Below are 20,469 nucleotides of genomic sequence, written 5' to 3'. Positions count from 1 at the left end.
GAGGACGTTTCCGGGCATTTCTCCGGTAGAGGTCGGAGTCCTGCGACTGCGTTTCGTTAGGGAGGTGAGTGGGTCAGGGTGGACTTGAGGACCTCACGACCTCTTTTGACTTCCCTGACTTGGTTCCCGGATGGGCGAGGACCCCTTCCGGGTCAACCAACTGAGCTAGTGTTGCTGATGTTGCGGGTCAAAGGCAGCTACTGCCTTATGATTTGGGGGAAAGTTGAGCAATTCTCAGGGCTCCATCAGAGGAACATCTGGACTTGCTAGCGTTTGCGTGAACTCTTCGGATCCCTGATGCTAAGCCCACCTTACCTCATCTTTCTCACACTCTGCCTCTGAGTAAGAATCTTTCTGTGCCTTAGTTTCCCCTCGTGCAAAAGGGACTATTAGGAGGACCTATAATATATATTTGGTTTTAGAATCAATTATAGAGTACAAGTAAAATGCATGCGTGCATATATACATAGAATGTATTATATACATTACAATATATGTAATATATTACATATTATGTAACGTAATATATAATACACAATATATGTGTGTATATATAATTAGAGTACTGTTTATATATGTGTGTTTGTATGTGATATTTTGGTATTCTTGAGTCCACATATTACTATTTTTGTTTGTATACTTCTTGGTACATGCCGTATTCATGTGATTATGTGACCGTAGATGTTCGCCACCCTTTCTTTATGTGGGTATAGCTAATTGTATCCGAGTGTGTCTGTCTTTCTATCTTATCTATCTATGTATCTATCAATCTGAGACAGGGTATTAGTCTGTAGCCCTGGCTGCTCTAGAACCCACTAGGATCTTCCTGCAGTCCCCACCTAAGAACTGAGATTTCAGTGTTCACTACCACAACCTTGGTTTTTCCAACTCTTTCTGATTGTTTAAGAACTTTTTAATTTTTGAAAGACTTTATTTTTTATTTATGGGTATGTGCATATATACCCACATCTACTCATGCACGCGCGCGCGCGCGCGCGCGCGCGCGCACACACACACACACACACACACACACACACACACACACACACGGTGTTCCAGCTGTGTGCTAAGAACAAACTCACATTTCTCCCAGAGCAGTATGCGCTCTTGGCTGATGCGCCGTGTCTCTGCCCCTCTCTGACCTGCTTTGTTTTTTCACTTTTAGATTGATGTGTGGTAGTATTTTGCTTGCATGTATGTCTGGGTATTGAAGAGTTCAGAAGAGGGCATGGAATCCCCCAAAACTGGAGTTAGGGGTAATTGTGAGCTGCCTTGTGGGTGCTGGGAACTGAACCTTGGTCCTCCGCCGCAAATGTTCTTACCTGCTAAGCCAGCTCTGTGGCTCCTGACCTGTTTTAAGCCCCAGGAATTGTTATCACAGTATTCATAGTGGGTTTTTAAAGTTTTGTTTTTCACCATGGAAATGTCCAAACAGTCTAAAATAGAGTAAAATCAACTCCCATGTGACAGTCACTCTGTTACTCTATCTCATTTGTGTGTGTGTGTGTGTGTGTTTGTATGTGAGGGTATCAGTGTGTGTGTGATGTGTGAGTGAGATGTGTGTGCAATGCATGTGAGTGTATGTGTAGGGCTGGTGCATGTGTGTGCACATGTGTAGGGGTGGTACGTGTGTGTGTGTGTGTGTGTATAGGGCTGGTGCGTGTGTCTGTGCATGATGTTTGTGAGTTACGTGTATAGAGGTGGTGCATGTGTGTGCACATGTATGTAGAGGTGGTACATGTGCGTGATGTGTGTTTGTGTGTATAGACAAGGTGCATGTGTGTGGGGACCCCTCTCATCTGAGACAGGCTCACTGAGCCTGGTGCTCGCCCATTCTGTAAGACTAGCTGGTCAGCAAGCTGCAGGGAGCCCCCTGTTCAGGATATTGAGTCAGTAGGACTTTAAATTAATCGTGTCTATATATGAAGACCAAGAGAGGACCTTTTCTGCTCATTTGTTAGGGCCATCATTCAAGAGCAGACAGCTTAACAATCTGTGTGTGTGTGTGCGCGCGCACGTGCGTGTGTGTGTGTGCGCGCGCGCACGTGCGTGTGTGTGTCTGTCTGTCTGTTTAGCTCAGGAAGGCATCAAACTTTTTTTGAAATCCAACCTACCCAATGTAGTGAGACCCAACATGTGGTTAGAAAAATGACCGGCTTTCTTTGCTCTTTTGGAATTGTGCCTGTCACTAATATCTGACTCTTGTTTCTTTGTATTTATTGATTTTTATTTTCGTCTCCTGTTAGGTTGCAGGGACGTCTGTTTCATGGCCCCTGTTATGTTCTTCTCAGAGTGACCAGCAGTGGACCTGCGAGGGGACTTACCCAATGAGTAAGTGTGACTCATGTCGCCTGTGTGAGTCAGATGGCCAGAACATGGTGCTATGGCTTGGCTTAGACCACAAAACAGGGACAAAATGTTCCTTGTCTGACTTATATTTGGCAAGCTGTAGAGTCCGTTAACAATATTCAAAAACTGATGTAAGTTGTTGTGGTGGTTTGAATAGGTTTGGCCCTCACAGCTTCATGTGTTTGAATGCTTAGCACTGGGGACTGGCACTATTGGAGGAGGTGTGGCCTTATTGGAGGAAGTGCATCGCTGTGTGGGCGGACTTTGAGGTCGCCTAGTGCTCAGGCTCTGCCCAGTGTGGAATCAGTCTCCCTGGCTGCCTTCTGATTGAGAGGTAGGACTTGGGGCTGGAAAGATGGCTCAGAGGTTTAGAGCACTGGCTGCTCTTCCAGAGGTCCTGAGTCAATTCCCAGCAACCACATGGAGGCTCACAACCATCTGTAAAGAGATCCGATGCCCTTTTCTGGTGTGTCTGAAGACAGTGACAGTGTACTCATCATATATATAAAATAAGTAAATAAAATCTTATTTTTTTAAAAAAGTAGAACTGTTGGCTCCTCCAGCATCAAGTCTGCCTGCACACTGCCCACCATAATGATAATGGACTGAACCTCTGAAACTGTAAGCCAGCCCCAATTAAATGTGAACCTTTATAAGAGTGGTTATGGTCATGGTTTCTCTTCACAGCAATAAAACCCCAACTAAGACAGTTAGGATCTTGGACAAATACTGGCTGGCAGGCTGGGATGGTGCTAGAGCAGCTGCTGAGCGAGCCACAAACAGGAAGCAGAGACTTAAGTGGGAATGGCTTGTGGCTTTTGAAACCTCAGTGCCCTTCCCCAGTGATACATTTCCTCCAGCAAGCCAGGCCTCCCAATACATGAGGCTTCTGGGGCCATGTCATTCAAACTGCCCCCAGCAGTGAGCGTCTTGTGCTGAGTCATCTCTCCAGCTCCCTCAGGGTTCTTTCACCTTCTAAACCACCATCTCCTGTCCTTTGATCTGAGCTGGTCCTGTATGTGCAGGACCATAACTCCCTTTTGTCCTCAAAAGCCTGTGGTGTGAGAGCTGGGCTTAGGGATCCCGCCTGCCTCCACCTCATTTGTCCATGGCGGGGACACCTTCTACCTTTATTGTTTGAGAACTCTGAAAGATACCTGAAGGGTGTTTTGTACCTTTATACCTAAAATACCTAAACGTACCTGTCTCCATTAGTGCCCGTCACCACGCTGGGACTGGCACTCCGTCTCTGGCCTCTTTATACCTGAGGACACGCACACAGTGGAAGAGCTGCTGTCAACATCACGCAACTGGCCAGACAAGAGCTTCTTCCCAGGTATGTGTGAGGAACTGTGTCTGTGTGTTTACATGGTCCTCACGGGCCCTCTGTGAGTCGTTGTTGTTGTTATTATGTGTATGACTTGTGCATGTATGTATGTGTATCATATATGTGCAGTGCCCAAAGACATCAGAAGGGGCCATCAAATCCCCTTGGAGCTGGAATTCCAGACATCTGTGAGCCTGCATGAGGCTCCTGAGGACAGAACCTAAGAGTGGCCAGTGCTCTTAACTGCTGAGCCATCTCCAGCCCCAAACAATGCAGTCTACGTTATGTATTTTACCAACATGAAACCGCAGTTGTGTGTACACACTATTGTTTTTTTGTTTTGTTTTGTTTTGTTTTGTTTTGTTTTGTTTTTTGGACAGGGTTTCTCTGTGTAGCCCTGGCTATCCTGCAGCTTACTCTGTAGACCAGGCTGGCCTTGAACTCCGGGATCCACCTGTCTCTGCCTCCCAGGTGCTGGGCTTAAAGGTGTGCGCCACCATCCCTAAGTTTTTGTCTACGTACTCCTAACTGTTATGTAGCGAGCTTATATACAGTCAGCATTGGCAATCAAAATGGAGGCCTTGACGCTTCATATTAAATTTTGCGCTTTGAGTATTGACTATGTTTTATGTGCGTGTTCTCCACGAAAACCAAGAGTCCATGACAGAGTTAGAACTAGAGAAAAGCTGGTTTTTCAGTGTTATTTATAGGCGCGTCGTTAAAGTGACTGAGAGAATGGAATTCGGGCATCGGCAGTGACTTCTATGTGCAGAGCAGACAGGCCTAGTGCTCCTTTGATGGAAACCACTTAAGGGGGTGCTGGAGAGATGGCTCAGTGGGTAGGGGCTCTGTTTCTCTTCCAGGCGTCCAGAGTTCAATTCCCAGCACCCACATGGTGGCTCAGAACTGCCTCTGACTGCAGTTCCATGGGATCTGATATCCTCTTCTGCTGTGCAGATGTACTGCAGACACAACACCTCTAAGTACATTTCTCTCTCTCCTCTCTCTCTCTCTCTGTCTCTCTCTCTCAGAGGACACTGAATGTTACCTGCTTTGTAGCAGTTGAGGAATGGGGTGTGGTGAGAGTTTTCTTCGAGCGTTTTTCTTGTAGAATGTAATTTTTAGAACAACCCGTGACATTAAGTCCCCCATTGTTAAATAGCTTTATTTTATGGATGGGGGAATTGAGGCATGCCGCTTGGAGGCCCGGGCAGGGAAGACCAAAAGTTCAAGGCTAACCTGGGTTACATATCAGGTTATAGGCCAGCCCAGGCTAAATGCTGAAACCGTGTCCCCAAACCCAAACGCACTCACAAAGTATAAAGGCAGAATCGATGCACAGGGGTATTGATCTTGTTCAAGGTCCCAGCCCGAGTGTGGGCAGTGGACAGGATTCTCCTCACCTGGGTCCTTTCTGCGCCGTCTCTGCTGCCCATGGAACAGAACTGTAGCCCTGGGACTCCTAGGAGACAGCGTGTTGTGAATGATCTGCCTGTGCTTGGCTTGGGGTGTTATTTACAGGGCCCTTAGTAGACGGAGTGAGCTGTGACTATAACTCAGTACACTCTCGCCATCAAGCCACACCAAGGAGTGGACACCATGGCTAAAGCTGTGCAGTCATGGGGACAGCCGACGCACGCCACTGAGCAGACTCTCGAGGGCAGTCTTCTCCCCGTCATGTCTTCCCAAGACGAAGCTGTTCCCCAGGAAGACAGAAGGATGACCAGCAGCAAGGTGAGTGGAGCTTTTTCGTCTGTTTTTGGTTTGGCTTTGTAGCCCTGGCTGCCCCGGAACTATGTAGACCAAGCTAACCCTGAACTCACAGGCACCTCACTAGGGAACTCTGTCTCCCTAGCGCTGACGGTAAAGGAAGGCACCACCACACCTGGCCAAGTTGAGCTTTTTCAACTTGGTTTCAAAGTGTTGTCTGATTTCTCAAGGTTTCTGACATCTTGTTTCCTTCTCTGAGGAAGAATTGAGAGAAGCAGCTGGAGAGACGGGTCAGCCGTTAACGTCACCGGCTGCTCTCGCAGAGGATCCAAGTTGAGTTCCTACTACCCACAGCCATCTGTAACTCCAGATCCTGAGGATCTGTTGCCCTCTCTGGCCTCTGCCTCTGGTAGAGCCAGATATACAGGCAAAATACTCACACACATAATTTAAACAAAACAAAAACCAAAAAACCAAGAACCTGTCGCTAGAGGCTCATTACTTTTATTTTGATATAGATTAATTTCTTTTTATTGCAAAAAATTACCTTAGGGGACAGGACAGGTGGCTCAGCAGTTAAGAGTGTTACTGTTTTTACAAAGGACCTGGTTGGGTTCCAGCATCCACGTGGTGACAACTGTCTATGGCTGCAGGGCATCCAGCACTCTCTTCCAACTCGTGGGCACCAAGTTGCATGCGGCTCATAAGTATATATGCAAGCAGATCACTCGCATAACTAAAATAAAAATACATAAATCCAGTCATCTCCTTGAAATTAGATAAGCGAGCATAGGAGGGAAAATGAGTAGCGTTGAATCTGCTCACATTTCCTATATTTTGTTTATAAAACACCCAGTTTCCTTTTTGCCTTTCTCATGGCATAATGTTGGATTTGTAATAATTATATAGATAAAACTTTTAAATTACATATTTCAAATAATATGAATATGAATATTATTTGAAATACACACCCTAATTCTTTTTTCTGGAGATCAAATCCAGACCCTTCCTTGTGCTAGGCAGGGGCTCTACCACTGAGCCACGCCCCCAGCCCCTCACTGGGGGATTCTAGGCAGGGGCTCTACCACTGAGCCACGCCCCCAGCCCCTTACTGGGGGATTCTAGGCAGGGGCTCTACCACTGAGCCACGCCCCCAGCCCCTCACTGGGGGATTCTAGACAGGGGCTCTACTACTGAGCCCCGCCCCCAGCCCCTCACTGGGGGATTCTAGACAGGGGCTCTACCATTGATCTATAGCCCAAGTCCTGATTTTTTTTTTTTTTTTTGGTTCTTTTTTTTGGAGCTGGGGACCGAACCCAGGGCCTTGCGCTTCTTAGGCAAGCGCTCTACCACTTAGCTAAATCCCCAACCTGATTTTTTTTTTAATTTAACAGTCTTACTGTGTGGTTAAGTCTGGTCATAAAGTCTTAGTCCTCCTGCCTGACCCTAAGTGCTACAATTTCAAACACGTACTGTCATAACTGACTTTACCCTATGTTTTTAATCATATTCCCACAAATTGATATGATCTGTAATGGAAAAAGTACATTCAACAAATGTCTCTTCTCTATTCACAGATATTTAGTAGTTTAGCAGTTTTGATGTGTTAAGGAATGTTATAGTAATAGTTATTGTTTTTCTTCTTTTTTTCGGAGCTGGGGACCGAACCCAGGGCCTTGCGCTTGCTAGGCAAGTGCTCTACCACTGAGCTAAATCCCCAACCCCAGTAATAGTTATTTTAATAAATATTTTCCTCAAAAAGAAACTCAAGGAACTTTTGCTGTTGTTCCCATTGTTTAGAAATACTAAATGTGTTTCAAAAAATGATTTTATTTTCATGAGTGTTCTGCCTGTATGTAAGTCTGTGTTCCATGTGTGTGCCTGATACCCACAGGGGCCAAAAGAGGGCATTGGACCCCAGGAAGTGGAATTAATTGTGAGCTTATAGGTGCTGGGATTTGAACCTGGGTCCTCTGGAACAGCAGCCAGTGCTCTTAACCACTAAGTTGTCTCTTTAGCCTCTAAAACTTGCTTTTGATTTGTGAAACTTTGGCTGCTCTGCACAGAGATTATTTTGTTCAACATGTTCTAACGAATTGTAGAAGACAGCTGTTTCCACCCAAGATGGCTAGGGTTTTCTTTCTCATAGTTGAGTGATACCCTGGGTGTGTTTACTAACCATTTACATGTTTCATTCCCTGTGCGAATGTGTTGTATTGGCAGAGTAATGTATTTAATCTTAAAGGTCGAGTCATACAAGGTGACTTGCCAGGTTCCTCAGACCAACCTTGTGAGGCAGCCCTGGGTTTAGTGTGTTCAAAGGATGGGAGGCTACCAGCTCATACCCCTGCTGAGGTCCGCACACAGGACGCACGTCCAGCAGCCTCCAGTGGTCTCCTGTGACTGTCGCACAGTCAGCGAGTGTGAGGTGCAGAGACCAGGATCCCACCTATGGGATGTGTGGCTGTGTGGCTTGTCATGGTGGGTGCAAGGTGCTGCACACACACAGGTACCCTTCCTGGCTGACTTGAGTGCTTCCTCATCTGGGGTGACTATGGTTCATCCAGGGATCCTGAGTGACGCCCAGGTCTCCCGCAGTGACCAGTTAGTTTCCAGATGAAAAGTTAAAACTGCCTCGTTGGCCTCGATGGTTCTAAAGCGCTCATTTCACACCATGGCCAGGCAACACTTGGAAGCAGTTCCGTCCCCGCACCTTGGGGGTTCTGTTGGTGTTTATTGGTAGAAGCTAGGGTAGACCGGCTCCACAGGTCTACAAAAAGCTAAAATCTGTAATTCTAAGTTAGCACGTTGCTGTGGAGAGGCAATTCATCTGCCTAGTGTCTTCTTAGTATTGAAGTTTTGTATAGATAAACTCAGTTAATATTTTATATTCCGTCCTTGCACCTACAATAAATTGTTCATTCCCCTTGATGACTCTGGTTGTCCGATAATGGTTTTACAGCCGAGAGGAATGTTTTCCTCAGTCATAAATCTGTATCATGCTTGCTTTCTATCCTATTGCAAAGAGCTTGTGACACATTGAGGATTAGAGAGCCCTAACTAATGACGGTGTTTCTTACAGAGGATTTCAAAGTGACGTGCATGGGTTTCGGGATGCTGTAGAGTCACTATTGGGAATTAAGAAATCCTCTATTGGGTTCAGTCCCCAGCTCCGAAAAAAAGAACCAAAAAAAAAAAAAAAAAAAAAAGAAATCCTCTATTTGTCTATATAACATTGCTACCAAAGACTACATCTTCATTGATCTGTAGAAAATCTGCCCAATAGGGCGGGCTAATGCCCAGGAATTGCCCAGGCTAAGAGATGGCTCAGTGGTTAAGAGCACTGACTGCTCTCCCAGAGGTCCTGAGTTCAATTCCCAGCAACCACATGGTGGCTCACAACCATCTGTAATGGGATCTGATGCCCTCTTCTGGTGTGTCTGAAGACAGCTACAGTGTACTCATATAAAACAAATAAATAAACCATTTAAAAAGCAATGACAGGCAAGGCATATCAATAGCAAGAATCAATCCTAAGATGAAGTCTCTCGGGCCTTGCCTGCAATAGCTCATTCATGGTAGTCATGAAAAAAACAGTGGACCATCTCAGGGAAGTCATCCTCCAGCCTCAGCCCTTCCTAGATGGCTTCTGACACGCACGAGGCCCTGGTTTCAATCTCTCATTTCCACTCTCAAAAAATCAACAAAAGATTATGCAGTTAGGCAGATGAGTTTTCCAGGCATGGTGGGTAGTTCACACCTGTAATTGGGGCAGGGGTGGGAAGATCAGTTCAAGTTCAGGCCTAGCCTGGTCTACCTAGCAAGTTCCCGACCAACCAAGGGTCGATTGCAAGACCCTGTCTCAAAAGCCCAAACAGAGCAGTAGCAAAAGGTGGGTGAATCGCACAGAAACATGGATCCCGGATTCCCAGCTCAGGAGTTGCTTCCTTCTCACCCAGAAGACCAAGGTTGAAGTTCTGTGTTCGGTGCTGTAGGAGACGGTGACGTTGAAGGACATGACTGTGGTCTTCAGCGAGGAAGAACTGGGGCTGCTGGATGCTGCCCAGAGGAAGCTGTGACGTGATGCTGGAGAGCCTGAGGAATGTGGCATCCCTGGGTGAGAACAGATACAGGTGCTGCACGTCAGGCCACGCAGGGTGGCCACGCTGGGTGGCCATGCAGGGTGGCCCTGGATCTGACTGGAGCTCTGGAAGTAGGTTCTAGTTTTCTAGTCATCATGATTCCGAGTTGGACATGCTCTTCAGTTTTATTTTTTATTTTTTTTTCTTTTCTTTTTTTTGGAGCTGGGGACCGAACCCAGGGCCTTGCGCTTTCTAGGCAAGCGCTCTACCACTGAGCTAAATCCTCAACCCCGCTCTTCAGTTTTATAAACGAAGTGAAATTAAAGCATGCTAGTACATTTTAGTCTTCCTCAAATTATAATCTCAATTGGTGGGTGGTTGTACATGCTCAGTCGTGCATTGAAGTAAGTTGAGGCAGCTGGAGAGAGAGCTCATCAGTTAATGCTTTCTGCTCCTGTAGAGAACCAGAGTTTGGTTCCCAGCACCCATATCAGGTGGTTCATAGTCCGGGGGATCTGGCACCCTCTGCTGGTCTCCGTGGGCACCTGCACTCACATACACATGCACTGACATATACACATCAAAAAAAATCAAAATAAGTATTGTAGAAAGAATCTCTTATGGACTGTATTTATGGAAGTATTACCTGTCAATAAAAACAATCTGATGTCCTATTATTTGAGACAGGAAATTGGAGGTAGGAGTTCCAGCAGGGAGATAGGAACTCTGGGATAGAGTCAGGCGCAGGAGGAAATTTGCCCCAAACTCTGGGGAGACAAATGCATGAAACTGAGGAGAGATAAACAGCCATGTGGCACTCGTTGAAAAGAATGAATGGGTTTATTAAGTTTCACGCTAGTTGGGGAACAAGCCAAGGCTTGTGGCCTAGGCATTTTTTTTGCAGAAATAATTCTCAGAGTCATTATTTCGGGAATTGAGGCACAGGTGGAAAAAGCCCATGGTACAAAGTATCTAAGAAACAAAATAGGGTTGAGGCCATGACAGGGTCAGCAGGTGCCAAGGCCGATGACTCAAAGTTCAATCCCCGGGGCCTACCTAGTCCCACCTGCTGTCTCTAACCACAGTGGAATGAATGAACGTACACATGCCCTAAATAAAAAGGTAATAAGACATCAAAGAAATTACCCTGGCAGTCTGTCTACGACATTGCCAACAACAGTTTTGAGAAAGGAGAGAGGAGATAATGAAAATAGATGTTTGTAAAATTATACTAAAGTGTACGTTATTTTGGGTCTTTTCAAATGACGTTTGTCTTCCTCTGACTGGAGGTAGCTAGGGGAGGAATAGCTGGATGCCCTGAAGAAGATGCAGTGGGACGCTCGTTTTCTGGACGTGTTAATTTAAAATATGTTCTTCGCAGGGCATCGGATCGGGACTCCAGATGGTTTGCTCAGGCTCAAGAGAGAAGACATGTTTTGGCTGTTGACAGTGGCTCGCTGGAGCAGTGGGTCTATGGGTGAGGACAGTGCAGCAGCTCGCCCGCCTTGCTTCTTAACCTGGGGATGGGTTTGGGGCTGGGGTGGGCCAGGGCTCTGGTCCGCCCCCACCGTCAGCATCCATCTCCACATGTACTGACTCCCATGACGCTTGGTCACATCATCACCGCTGGCCTGCCTAGGCCTGCCATCTTCCCAAGTGACGACATGGAGACATGTTAATTATGGAATCCTATGCAGTAGCGTACTCATTCCCACCTAGCTTGTGTAACTTAAATTAACCCACTTATGTGTATCTACACTGTGTTGCATGAATGATGCTACTTGGTAATGGATACCTTGATAGTGTGGTACAATTAACTTATTCTGTGTCTGGTTGGTGAGGCCTCCCACCTGACTCTTTCCCAGAATTCCCATCTCTGCCCAGAAGTCCCGCCTATCCTCTCCTGCCTAGCTATAGGCCATCAGATCTTTAATAAACCAATTGGAAGATGCCTTCAGTAGATGAGGAAGGACAGAGAACAGCTTCGCATGGTGCACAAAAAGATTTCACAACATATTATACTATTCCTTTACATCTGGATGGTTCCTTGTGGATATGTACACAGGCGCATGCATACGTGTGTGTGTGTGTGTGTGTGTGTGTATACGTGTGTGTATGTACTCAATAGATCAATATTTTCTTCTTTAGTTACTTTCCAACTTTAATGTTTAAAAAGTTATATTTATTTATGTGTATGGGGAGCACACATATTGCAGTGTTGCTCACTTGTGATAATTTGTAAAACTCTAAACTGGTCTCATTAATATAAGTATGGGAGCTTGCAGCACTGACCTTGGCTTCTGGGCGTGTCGGTGAGATGACAGGATACTTAGTGTTAAAGGAAGGGAGCCATTTGTTCTCTGGTTCAGTGAAATCTTCGGCTGTGGTCTTAACTGTATCACTCCAGCATCAGGCAACAGAGCATTCACACGCCCTGCCTGCCTCTCTCTGAATTCTCTTTATGCTTTTAGGAGACAAGAATCTAGAGGACATGGAGTTTCTCGAGGAGGTGGGACTGAGGCACCTGCCACATGAGGAGCTTTTCTGCTCACAGATCTGGCAGCGAATTACAAGGGAGTTAACCAAGGTTCGAGACTGCAGAGTACGTGTCGGAGAAAATGGCTCTCCGATGAAACGAGACAATCGTGAAGACGAGTACAGCAAACATTCCAGTCAAAATTCAGTCTTTCAGGTTCACCACAGGGAATGCCATGAAGAAGAGGCAAATGAGAGAGATTTTGGTTGCAGCCACCATCTTCGTACCAGTACAGGAGAAAAGTCCTACAAGTGTGAAAAATGTCACAACGCCTCCCATTGGTTCTCAAGCCTTCAGTCCCATCAGGGAGTGTGTGATAGACCCAGATGGAACAAGTCTGTGTCACAGTTTAAAATTTTCCGTCAGTGGCCACTGTTTCATTATCAACAGAGCATGCCCAATGGAGAAAACGCACAGGAATATGAGGCGTGTGGGAATGCCGGGAAAAACTCCTCTGGTCAGACAGCTCTGTTCGTCCACACCGCAGAGGAACCCTATTCATGTGAGGAGTGCGGGGCACGCTTCAGTCAGAGCTCATACCTTCAAGTCCACCAGAGAGTTCACACCGGAGAGAAACCGTATAAGTGCGAGGAGTGTGGGAAGGGCTTCGGCTGGTTATCACAACTTCATGCTCATCATCAAAGCCACACTGGAGAGAAACCCTATACGTGTGACGCGTGTGGCAAGGGCTTTAGTTACAGCTCACACCTTAACATTCACTGTAGAATCCACACGGGTGAAAAGCCCTATCAGTGTGAAGAGTGTGGGAAAGGCTTCAGCCAGGCCTCCAACCTCCTGGCCCATCAGCGCGGCCACACTGGCGAGAAGCCATACCAGTGCGATGCTTGTGGGAAGGGCTTCAGTCGTATCTCTGATTTTAACATTCACATTAGAGTCCACACGGGTGAGAAGCCTTATAAGTGTGAGGAGTGTGGGAAAGGCTTCAGCCAGGCCTCAAATCTTCTGGCCCATCAGAGAGGCCACACTGGAGAGAAACCCTACAAATGCAACACGTGTGGGAAGTCCTTCCGTAGGAGTTCAGACCTTAACGTTCATTGTAGAATCCACACAGGAGAGAAACCCTATAGATGTGAGAAATGTGACAAAGTCTTCAGCCAGTTCTCAAGTCTCCAAGTGCATCAGAGGGTCCACACAGGAGAGAAACCATATCAGTGCTCAGAGTGTGGGAAGGGCTTCAGTGTAGGTTCTCAACTTCAAGCCCACCAGAGGTGCCACACTGGAGAGAGACCCTATCAATGTGAGGAGTGTGGGAAGGGCTTCTGTCGGGCCTCCAACTTTCTAGCTCATCATGGGGTCCACACAGGAGAGAAACCATACCGATGTGACATGTGTGGGAAACACTTCCGGCAGAGGTCCTACCTCCAGGCCCACCATAGGGTCCACACGGGAGAGAAACAGTTCCGATGTGAGGAGTGCGGGAAGGGCTTCAGTTGGAGCTCATACCTCCAAGCCCACCAGAGAGTCCACATGGGAGAGAAACCATACAAGTGTGAGGAGTGTGGGAAGGGCTTCAGCTGGAGCTCAAGTCTCCTGACACACCAGCGAGTGCATGCCGAGGACGAGGGGCAGAAGGACCTTTCTTCATCAGGGGGTTCGTACAGGAAATAGGCTCTACAAACTTAGGTTTTGACATTTCAAGAGGGCGCCGAAATATCTAATCTGAGCTGTTGCGGGGCATGGAAAAGTTAACATAGCTGGGCTTGTGTGTTAGAGCTGTACTGGGCTGCTACATGGTTTGGGGCACCAGAGTGAACTGGGAAGAATGGATCTGTGATCATTTCATCCAGAAACCCGACCCTTATCAGACTGATGCAAATAAGGTGTCCAGGAAGTTGAACCTGGCCTGGAACCAATTCAGAGCATGGTCTACTCTGTGGAATTTAACCCCCCCTCAGAAGGAAGAAGGAAGACATCATCTGCAGCTCAATTTGCCTGCCTTCCCAGTGCCCGACACATCATACACCTTTGGCCATTGTTAAGTATCAAGAAAGGCAGTCACGGCAGCTCACGGTTGTTCTTGCAGCCCTCAGGAGGCTGAGGAAGGTTTTCTGTAGGATCAGCCTAGATTAAGCAGGGGAGCCCATCTCAGCACACCAATAGGGACAGGGAGCAGAGGAGGAGCAATCATTTGGAAGGTGGTTTGTTGTAAAAATATAAAAAAAAAAAAAGTATGGCGGTCTTTTACCTCACTAGGTCCAACACCGCGGTGCCCCAAGATATCTGCTAGATATCTTGCCAGAAGCACACATTCTTATTCCATGGCGGCCCAGACCAGCCGCCCCACACTCCATTACACTTAAATCTACACATGAAAGAACATACAACACAATAACCTTAGAGCCAATTGATAAGATATAATTGCCCACCTAAACATACAAAGCCCAATACACATCCATCCCTTAAAAACATTTTAACAACCTGTGAAGGCACAGCATGGAATCTTAACGTCACCGGCCATATTCTCCTGCCACGGCTTCTCTCCCCCTCCCTCCTGTCTCTTCCCTTTTCCATTCCCATTCCCGTCTTCTCTTCACCCTTCAAACTTCTCTCCTGCCCATTCTTCCTTCTCCTCCAATAACAGGCCTCCTTCTCTCCTGTACTTGCCCCTCACCTGTATTTACAAATTCAATGGGGAGAAGGTTCTGGTGAAGTCACCTGAGTCCTGAGTAGGCAGCTGTCTTTGGGGCAGTGGAATTAGCATCAAGATACAGATAATGCCGGGGCAAACCCCTACAGAAGGTTTTTATTTGGTTTTCTGTAAAAATGCCCTCAGAAGTGTTCCAGAGGCTTGAAGGGCTTATGAATTAGGTGTCTGTGTACATTTCTCAACCCTATAGGAAATATCTGTAAAATTCTATGCAGAATCTGTGCTTTGGACAGGACTTCAGTGTGCGTCATGCGCAAAAGTCATTTGTGCACTCTTGACAAGTATGTGACTCCCTCCAACACAAGGTCTGTAGGGATGCTCTCTTGTGCACTGTATGGAAGCGTCCTCTGTAGATAAAAAGCCTATGGCCAATGAGCTGAGGCAGGATTAGAAGGCAGGACATCTGGTGGGGAGAGGGGGATTCTGGGAAAGTCAGGCACAGCAGAGGGAGATTCGCCCCGAACCATGATGGAGACAGACACAGGAAGCTAAGAGGTAAGCAGGCATGTGACACTCATGGAATAAAATGAATGGCCTAGGCGTTTATCCATATATAATTTAGTCTCAGAGTCGTTATTTTGGGAACTTGGGCACTGGTAGTAAAGCTTGCAGTCAGAGGTCTGTGATGCTGCTACTAAGACAATGCTTCCAGCCTGTCTGCAGTGAGTCTGCCTCCCCCCCCACTCCTGTCAGTGCCAGCGAGTGCACTTCCTGTGTTGCACAGTGCTAACATTTGTGAGCTTCATGTGGATGTAAATATGGACCCTTGGTTCTTATATCAATAGATGCAGGAGACATTTAACAGAAATTTCCATCTAGTTTTTATAATAAAAGTTCTCAGAGAAACTTCTACATACGGTAAGTTCTACCCAAACATGGATGCCCACCTACCCTTATAATCTCAGCTCTCAGGAGGCAGGATCAGGGGTTCAAGACCAACACTGACTACATAGTGAATCTGAGGCCAGCCTGGGCCTTGTCTCACAGAAACCAAATGGGGCTGCTGAGATTGGCTTGGTGGGGAAGGAAAGGTTCCTGCTGCTGGATGACCTGAGTTCTGTCCGTCCCAGCACTCACATGGTGGAGAGGGTTGACTCCCCTAGGTTGTCCTCTGACCTGCGCCATGGCGCACGTAATCCAACCCCTTAAATGAAAAGGTAATTGAAGAATTGGGCGGGAGGTTGGGTCTCACTGTGTCTCTGGCTGGCCTGGAACTCGAATTTGTCTGCCTCCCAAATGTTGAGTAAAGAGGTGCACCACACCCCCTCACAATAAAGGACTCTTTTTGACAGACCAAGAGAACTTCTGCCATTTAAAATAACTCTAAATGAATAATTTATTTACAGTGGAATTGATTTTTTTAAATTTATTATATGTAAGTACACTGTAGCTGTTTTCAGACATACCAGAAGAGGGCATTGGATCCCAGTACAGATGGTTGTGAGCCACCATGTGGTTGCTGGGAATTGAACTCAGGACCTCTGGAAGAGCAGCCAGTACTCTTAACCACTGAGCCATCCTGCCAGCCCCAAACAATTATTTTTCTTTTTCTTTTTTTTTTTTTTTTTTTTTTTTTTCCGGAGCTGGGGCCCGAACCCAGGGACTCGCGCTTGCTAGGCAAGTGCTCTACCACTGAGCTAAATCCCCAACCCCGGAACTGATTTTTATATGTCATTCTAAGTTTTGAAAAATGCTGCCGGCCAGCCGGCACAGTTAGGCTTTTGAACAGCTCCAGGACTTTCTCCAGAGCCTCTCTAGTCCCCGTTCTTACCCATAGCAAACACTGATCTGGCTTCTTTCTAATAGTTTACCTCTTCCAAGATGTAAATGGAGTCCTGTAGTAAGTGGCCTTTTGAATCTAAGGTTTTCACTTTGTGGAGTTCTTTAGTTCATCTATGTTGTTGTTTATGTGTCTTTTGGGGGAGGGTAACTAGGGATGGAACCCCAAGTTTCACATACTAAGCAAACGTTCTACACTGAGTTCACCCCCTCTCATTCCTTTGCTGCTGAACAGCATTCCTTTGTGTGGCTATGCCACGACCATATACTCTTTCACTACTTGGGTAATGTTTGGATTTCTAGATTTGGTGATTTATGAAGAAGACGGCTATGAGTGTGTCATACTGTTTTCTATGTAATATAACAGTGCATTTAGATCCATAAATATCTATTCCTGGGTTATAGAGTAGGGCTATGCTTTGCAGAAAGCTTTACAAATTGAAGTTATGTATATGTGTCTGTCTCCATGCATATGATCGATCACGAGCAGGTGCCACACTGCCAGTCCTCGGGTCCTGTGGAGTTGTGGTTACAGATGGGTGTGAGTTGCTGGACATGGGGCTTGGCAGCTGATCTGGGTTTTGTTTGTCCATTTGTCCCTGCTGCCTTTGAAGTTTCTCATCGACGACTGGTCCGTTTCGGCTAACTTTGCATCAGTGTGAGGTCATACGGACATCCAGTTCACTGCCCTTTCAGTACTGAATTCTGTCACACTTGTATGACAAATCCGTGTGTTCATCTTTTCCTGGCCTCTGCGTCCCCAGATGCTCCTGTGGGTCATTCTGCCTGATACTGTGTGATCAGAGCTGTTCCAAAGGCGTAGCTTCATGATTGATGGGAGTCAGTGTGAGTCTTCCAGTTCCAGTCTTTCTCATGGAGTTCTCTTTGGTTTTGTTTTATTGGGTTTTGGTTTTAAACGGGATAGCTCTGTGTAACCCTGGCTGTCCTGGAATCCAGTCTTTCTCAAAATGAACTTGACCATTTTTTCTTTTCGTTTTTGGATAACAAAAAAATTTTTTTATTAAAACATAAGATTTACAGAAGTTTCCAGGCAAGCCATACAAAATGGTCACAAGCTAGCTTCCTTTCTCTTCCTCCTCTTCATCTTCTTCCTCCTCCTTCTTCTTGGGGTAGGGTGGGGGCAGTGAATCTGCACTTGACAGCAAAGCCACAGTGTTATTAGTGAAGGCTGTAATGTTTAATGTTCCCACTTTGATTCTGCTAATTAGGCTTGTCTATCTAGACTTGGCAGAGAACATATTCCAAACAAGCCGGCTAGCTGTGTTTAATCACTGCAGTTAGGTCTCATCATAGGAGGGCGGGGGGTGGGGGGGAGAAAGGAACCAATGAAATAAAACTACCCCCTCCCAAGAAAAGGTAAAACCACTCAAACCCTTGGCAGCTAACCTGCTTCCTTCTTGGTGCCTTGTACTTAAACTACAATGGGGAGAGTCAAAGCAGAGTCACTGCTTTCCAACATCTCAGAAGAACCGGGATGAGGTTTCCAGCCTCTGCTCATGCTCTGCAGTGGTGAACCAGGACAAGGCAGGTTTGCTAAAGACGCCAGGGCCTGGGCTTTTAATCTGGAATGAATCTAAGCCTGTGTTCACTGAATGTAAACAACAAAAGTAAGAACTGTTGGCAGAACAGGAGTGATGCACACTTGATGATCTCTCTGATCGACTTAAATGTCATTCGTGTCCATGCTCTCACTGTTTCACGGCTTGGGCTTTGTGGCTCTTCCATGGCTGCACCATCTGCTAATGGATCAGTTGGATTAGGAGAGCTTAGAGCCTGCATTGATGGCAGAACTGCGGATCTGCAATGCCAGGGACCACTTCTCTTTCAAAATATCCCGTCATATTCTTCCTCGTATTAGGGTGGTGAATATTGGTGCTTTAGGTGCTGCCATTGGGTGGCATTCTGGAAGGAATGGTTACATCTAAAAGTCCCTCCCTCAAAAGCAGAATCCTGGGGCCCCTGAAGTGCCCGCATGAAGACCACAGGTGCTGCTCTTACTCGGTTCTGCTTTAACGTCAGGAGCCGACCAGTTTTCGTGTTTGCGTTTCAGTGCCTTTTAGAATCAGTTTTTCGACTTTTAAAAAGGTAACTCTGGTTTTGTTTGGGACTGCACTGAATATATAACTCAGTTTCTGGGCAGTTGACATCTTGAAGCAGTCAGTGTGGGACGATTTCCCCAGGACTCCAGGTTTCCTTCCCAGAGATGTGAAGCTTTCAGCAGAGCTTCTGCACACATTATTCAAGTTAGACATAGACTCCCATGGGATTCTTCTATGATAAATAAGGGATGCCATTTCTCTAACTTCACTTTCCGGTTGTTCACTGCTGTAACGTCGAGCTCCACTGGACTGTAGTGAACTCATGTGCCACAGTCTCAGCTGACTTCATGGCTGAATTGTGGGGCCTTTCCCTATGGGCAACTGTAGCCGTCTTTTGCTACATTGTTGGTTCTTTTTTTTTTTTTTTTTTTTTTTTCTTTTCGGAGCTGGGGACCAAACCCAGGGCCTTGCACTTGCTAGGCAAGCGCTCTACCACTGAGCTAAATCCCCAACCCTTACATTGTTGGTTCTTTCCTCTACCCTTCTCCATCTTTTCAACCCCCTAATACTAGATAAGAGAGAAAAAAGGAGAGGAGAGATCCCTGAATAAGGTGTGTTGGGGTGTGTGTGTGAAAGAGTGGATGTTATTGATTGACTACTTTCTTCTGATCAGGGGCATCAAGTTTCTTGGGGGCAAGTTTGATCCTTGCTGTTCTCGCTGTTTCTTCTTTGCATGCGACCACTTAACAAACTGCAGCCAACAGCAATCAGCAACCACCAACCAACGAACCACCCACAGCCCCACTGAACAACCAGCAACCACCAACCAACGAACCACCCACAGCCCCACTGAACAACCAGCAACAACCAAACAACACCCACCCCTCTTGGGGCCCCAGCATTCTGAAAAGTCCCCAGAAGTCCAAATGTCAGGCCATCCACAAAGTCTCCGCAGCTGGTAAAATCACACCGATGCCGGAGCACGAGGCAAATCACAGCAGCTGTGGACAATCTGAAGCGGCCACAAATTCCACACCTGGGGTTAAAAAAAAAAACAAACCTATACTATTTCTGTGTTTTTCAAAGAAGCCAAAATTCCAAAATTGTCACGACAGTCATATATAAAAACTAGTCTTTTCCCCAGCTATTCCGTGCACCTGTTACAACATCTCCTCTGTGCCACACACATACACTGGAGATTTGGTTTGGATGAAAAAAACTTTTGACAGTGGTCCTTTGAGATAAATAAAAACAAAGAAAACCAAACTTGTTCATCCTGTGGATTAATTACCAGAAGATCTAGAAGGGAGCGAGGCAGGAGAGAGGCAGGGACAAGGAGGAGGAGAATATGAATTATCAGTGTAGCTGTGTTTTTAAAGCAGCAGCCCAGCAGAAGGCTTAAGGTGGCTGGATTGTATGGCTGTGATGTGCAATTTTGGTTTCTTTGAGAAACAAAGAAATATGTATAAATATACTTAAGTATATAAGGACAACAGTCAGGCCAAATTGCCGCCTATGGGGTGAGGGCTCTTAATTTTCCAGGGTCCTCTGGGACGTGTCACGTTCAGGGGCAGCGTGGTGTTATGACACACGTTAGCTCAGCATTTGAAGGTGAGGCAGGAGGACCAATCAGTATGGATTGTATAGTGCGCACCAGTATCTCGCAGATCACATAAAAAGTTCCGCAGGGGACTAGGAAATACATGCGTGGCACGCACCCACTCCACAGAGTTGCTATATACTAGATGAAACGAGTATAAGACCCACTTTTTCTCACCCACTACCAGAAGTGTTCTTCAACTGTTCCACAACATCTAGCACACAGGGATGCCGCGAGCTGACGCGGAGACTTCTGGGAAGTGTGGTCCAGGGTCTCTGTGCTATGAGCGTTCTTCAGTTGAGGCCGGCGGGAGCGGAGCATTCTGGGAAGTGTAGTTCAAATTCTCTGTGCGTTGCGC

At 46.5% G+C, this 20,469-nt stretch overlaps 1 protein-coding gene and 1 long non-coding RNA gene across 3 annotated transcripts; one reads left to right on the top strand and one right to left on the bottom strand.

Moving 5' to 3' along the window:
• On the top strand, positions 1 to 15,224 carry Zfp94l1 (zinc finger protein 94 like 1). Its single transcript, XM_087606822.1, is given in 8 exon segments — positions 1 to 64; positions 2,247 to 2,331; positions 3,565 to 3,685; positions 5,255 to 5,410; positions 9,382 to 9,461; positions 9,463 to 9,503; positions 10,850 to 10,945; positions 11,940 to 15,224. Coding segments are annotated over 5 exon segments (2,046 nt in total). The 5' UTR covers positions 1 to 64; positions 2,247 to 2,331; positions 3,565 to 3,685; positions 5,255 to 5,275; the 3' UTR covers positions 13,634 to 15,224.
• Positions 15,225 to 15,983: 759 nt separating this feature from the next.
• LOC103691053 (uncharacterized) lies at positions 15,984 to 20,365 on the bottom strand. 2 transcript variants are annotated; one of them, XR_015649862.1, is made up of 4 exons: positions 20,289 to 20,365; positions 19,394 to 19,547; positions 16,331 to 17,601; positions 15,984 to 16,255 (listed from the first exon to the last, which is right to left on the bottom strand). It is a non-coding gene; the product is annotated as an uncharacterized LOC103691053 (long non-coding RNA). The 2 variants fall into 2 exon arrangements; XR_015649868.1 differs by lacking the exon at positions 15,984 to 16,255 and having other exon boundaries at positions 17,433 to 17,601; positions 20,279 to 20,365.
• Positions 20,366 to 20,469: the final 104 nt, after the last annotated feature.

This window comes from Rattus norvegicus, chromosome 1, assembly GCF_021556685.1.
Source record: "Rattus norvegicus strain SHRSP/BbbUtx chromosome 1, alternate assembly SHRSP_T2T, whole genome shotgun sequence".
Classification (NCBI taxonomy): Eukaryota; Metazoa; Chordata; class Mammalia; order Rodentia; family Muridae; genus Rattus; species Rattus norvegicus.
Note: the sequence above shows the minus strand (reverse complement) of the source record. Positions and strands in the feature narration are given on the sequence as shown.